The sequence below is a fragment of the Bos grunniens genome, chromosome 18 (assembly GCF_055505025.1).
Source record: "Bos grunniens cultivar Pamir isolate PY7600 chromosome 18, Bosgru_T2T1.0, whole genome shotgun sequence".
Lineage (NCBI taxonomy): Eukaryota > Metazoa > Chordata > Mammalia > Artiodactyla > Bovidae > Bos > Bos grunniens.
This window is the reverse complement of record NC_141182.1, coordinates 63,774,438-63,778,970: the sequence shown is the minus strand read 5'-3', so window position 1 is coordinate 63,778,970 and position 4,533 is coordinate 63,774,438. Positions and strand designations below refer to the sequence as shown.

General features: G+C 40.8%; 1 protein-coding gene across 1 annotated transcript; it reads right to left on the bottom strand.

The window, feature by feature from the left end:
• Positions 1–2,376: 2,376 nt before the first annotated feature.
• On the bottom strand, positions 2,377–3,255 carry LOC147354722 (vomeronasal type-1 receptor 1-like). The gene has a single exon (XM_086349427.1). It carries the CDS (start codon positions 3,247–3,249, stop codon positions 2,377–2,379), a length of 873 nt encoding a protein of 290 aa, XP_086205553.1. The 5' UTR covers positions 3,250–3,255.
• Between the last annotated feature and the right edge of the window lie 1,278 nt (positions 3,256–4,533).

The following is a 4,533-nucleotide window of genomic DNA, read 5'->3' as shown; positions in this document are numbered from 1 at the left end:
ATCAGTTGAAGAAAAAGATATAATAATTTTAAATATATATGCACCAACATTTATTGTTGTTCAGTTGCTATGTAGTGTTTGACTCTTTGCGACCCTATGAACTACAGCACATCAAGGCTTCCTTGTCCTTTGATATCTCCCAGAGTTTGCTCAAGTTCAAGTTCCATTGAGTTGGTGATGTCATCCAACTGTCTCATCCTCTGTTGTCCCCTTCTCCTCCTGCCCTCAATCTTTTGCAGCATCAGGGTCTTTTCCATTGAGTTGGCTCTTCCCATCAGGAGGACAAAATATTGTACCTTCAGCTTCAGCATCAGTCCTTCTGATGAATATTCAGGGTTCATTTCCTTTAGGATGGACTGGTTTGCACTCTCTGCTGTCACAGGGACTCTCAAGAGTCTTCTTCAGCACCAGAATTCAAGCATCAATTCTTCACAGGAGCACCTCAAAATATAAGTCAAATATTGATAGACATAAAAGGAGAAATCAACAGAAGCACAATCATAGGAGGGGATTTCAACTTTCCACTTACATCAGTAAATAGATCACCCAGGCAGAAAATGAAGGAAGCACAGACTGAAAATAACACATTAGACCTTAGAGTCTGTAGTTGGTAGATATTGAGCATCCATACAAAAGCAGCAGATTACACAATGTCTTCAATGGCATGTAGGTTGTTCTACAGGAGGTTCACAGGCTGGGTCATAAAGCAAGCCTCAGTAAAGTTAAGGAAATGGAAATGACCTCAAAAGTCTTTTCCAATTGCAATGCTATGAGACAAGAATCAAATACAAGGAAAAACCTGAAGAAAAAAAAAAAAAAAACAAAAACACGTGGAGACTAAACAACATGCTAGTGAAAAACCAGTGGTTTGCTGAAGAAATCAAGGAGGAAATTAAAAATCCTAGAGACAAATGAAAATGAAAGCATGATGACTCAAAACCTGTGGGAAGCAGCAAAAACAGTTCTAAAAGGGAAGTTTATACAGATACTAGCCACAAAACTAGGGGAAAAAAACCTCAGCTAAACAACCTAATATTACACCTAATGCAACTTGAGAAAGAAGGACAGCAAAACCCAAAGTTAAAAAGAAGAAATCATAAAGATCACAGCAGAAATAAATAAAATGGAGAGAAAAATAAGTGATAGAGGAGATCAGTGAAACTGAAAGCTGCTTCCTTGGAAAGATAAACAAAATGGATTACCTTTTAGCCAGACTCATTACGAATAAAAGGGAGAGATCTCAATCAATAAAATCCAAAAAGAGAAATGAGAAAGTACAACCAACACCCCAGAAGTACACAAAATCTTAAGAGACCACTTGGGTCTATAAAATGGAAAACATGGAAGAAATGGACAAATCCTTAGAAAGGTACAACTTTCCAAGGCTGAACCAGGAAGAAATCGAAAATATGAACTGATCAAATACCACAACGTCCAAAGAAAAGGCAAAATAAAACACAGGAATAGTAAGATAAGACAAACAGAAAATAAACCCCAAGTTGCTGTTTGCAAGGATGAAAATGAAATATTCAAGGGACAAATATGGAGACGAAATCCTCTAGGCTGTCCTTCCAATTATTGTTCCGCCTAAACAATAAAATTTAATGACGGTCGACTATATAAAGAAAATCCAGGTTTAAAGCAGAAGGTAATATAGAAACGACCTTCTTCACTTTTCAGATTTCTAATCTTCACTAGGAATAACATCTCCATGCACCATGGATTAATATTTAATGAGACGAATAACTGAATTATGGGCTAATGTATGCCAGGTATTACCCACAACTAATGGAGATAAAGTTTGTGGAAACTCTTGAAATGATCCACAAGAAAGGAGTATTCTTTCAGAAAGTTGCCATGGTCAAGGGTGAATGGCTTCCTCAATAATGACCTGTGTCGTTTCTGAGCAGATACTTTCATGAATTGACTTTCAGATCCCCCAAGTTAGCACCTGCATTAAATTAACCTTCTTTGTTCATTGGATTTTACACACAAATGTCAACAGGCATCTACAGCTTGTTACAAAATAAATAAGTCATGGGAATGGGATGTCCAGCATGGTGACTACAGTTGATCATACAGAATGGCATCGTTGGAAAATGCTGAGGGATTCAAACTTTAAGTTCTCATCACAAGAAAGCATTTGTACCATGTATAGGGAGGGATGCATAGATGGTAAAGGAGAATTGTGGTGACAATTTTGCAACAAATACAAGTATCCATATGATGTAATATTACTTATTTATTATGACTAATGTAACGTTACTTATTCAATATGACTCAATTAAAAAACTTGGTACTGATTAGTTACAGGATAATTTCTGTTATAATTCAAACTGTCTGCTAAATACAATAAATGTAAAGTGAGAACTTTAGTCATACCTGCTGACAACTCAAAGAGCAGATCCTAGCAGTTCTAGGATCCCTGAGGAGCAGCAGGAAGGGAGAAACGATGGGGAAACAGGAAAGCAAGACATCAGAGGTCTGTATCAACCATTGTCGAAAATCAAAAAAGGCAGTGATATAAAAAGCAAGAATAGAAGTCACCATGTAGAAGGTGACAAAGGTGACCACCAGCATCAGGGTGGTGTGGGTGGCTCTGGTCTCCGGCGGGCGTCTGTGGTGCCCAGTGGGGGTGTGGATATACTGCACCCTCTGGCGGTGTCTGTGCAGGAGAAGCACCATGGAGCCACAGGACCAGATCATGAGACCAATAAACACAGCATCCGAGGTGGACCACAGGACGACAATCTCTGCACTGGGACTTAAGGATATGCAGAACCAATCGCCCTGCATATCAGTATAATTGTGTCTGTTTGGTGAAGCAGTGATTTTCACAGGAACATAAATGTACATTAAAACAGTGAATATCCAACAGGTGCAGCAGAAAGAACCTGTGAGCCTGGGGGCTCTTCCCCTGAGCAGTGACCTCCCTTCTCTCCCAGGGGTGAGAGTGAAGGACTGATAGGTGCTCAGGACACAGGTGGAGCACAGGGCGGTGCTGTGAGCCACTTTCTGTAAATAGTACACACATTTACACCCAAGAGGAGACAGGGGCTTCCTTGAAGTGAAAGCTGCCATTGTGTGGGGGATCCCCGAGGAGAGAAGAACCAAAAGGTTGGCCACAGCTATGTGGGTGAGAATCGTGTCTGTGGGTCTCCTCTTGTGTCCAAACAAGATAGGAGAGATGTGGTAGAAAAAAAGAAGGACACTGGCCAGAGACCCAACTCCCATCTGTAAAAGATGCATGGTTTTCAGAGATGTCTGGCTTGCAGTCACACAGACATTTTTCTCAAAAGACGTGGAGTGGCTGTCAGAGTGGCCTGGAGCAGAGGAGAGGCTGTGCGGTGATGCCATCAGCAGTCTTCTTACGGAACCAACTAGGAAAGGGGGTCTCACACATCAACTCTCTTGAGAAAAAAAGACGCTGTCATACTCCAGAGAAATGGTTTCACCTGGAGACCATACATTTGATATTAGTCATACCTTTCACCATCACAAACTTTTATTACTCCTATTGACTCATGTATTCCTGTTCTCCACATGTGTGAGAGCAAGGTCCATGAACATAGGGACCATGTCTGTCTCGTTCAACAACATTGTTGAGCCATAATAATTTTTTTAAATTGTTTTAAAAATTTTATTTTATTTTTAAACTTTACAATATTGTATTAGTTTTGCCAAATATCAAAATGAATCCACCACAGGTATACCCGCATTCCCCATCCTGAACCCTCCAATGTATAACAAGTATATGAATAAGTGACAGGAGATAAAGACAAACTCTACCCCTTTAGAAAGATGACCCCTTTAGAAGATGACCCCTCTACGGCCATCTTGCTTATTACAAGAATGTATCGGGTGATGCCACCAACATGGCAACACAGGAGGTTCCTTCCTCCCACGGACACAGCAAAAACACTTACGCATGGATCAATTCCTTTGAGAGAAATGCAGAATGACTTGTACACATCGGATGACTTAGAAATCACCCCACGTCAAAATGGGTGGGAAATTCTGGGACACCTGCCAACCATGAACCCCACCCCCAGCACAGAGCCTCCCAACCACACTGAAACCCCCAATGCCTCTTCTCTGTCAAGGATCTGAACCTCATACCAGCACCCTAACTTTTTTTTATTAATTTATTTTCATTAGAGGCTAATTACTTCACAATATTGTGGTGGATTTTGTATGCATTGACATAAATCAGCCACGGGTGTACATGTGTTCCCCATCCTGAACCCACCCCTCCCCTCAGGCCTGTCCCAGTGCAGCGGCTTTGAGTTCCCTGTTTCACGCATCAAACTTGGACTCGTCATGTCTTTCACATATGGTAATATCCATGTTTCAATGCTATTCTCTCAAATCATCCCACCCTCGCCTTCTCCCACAGAGTCCAAAAGTCTGTTCTTTACATCTGTGTCTCTTTGCTGTCTCACATATAGGGTCATTGTTGCCATCTTTCTAAATTCCATATATATGCGTTAGTATACTGTATTGGTTTTTTTCTTTCTGACTTCCTTCACTCTA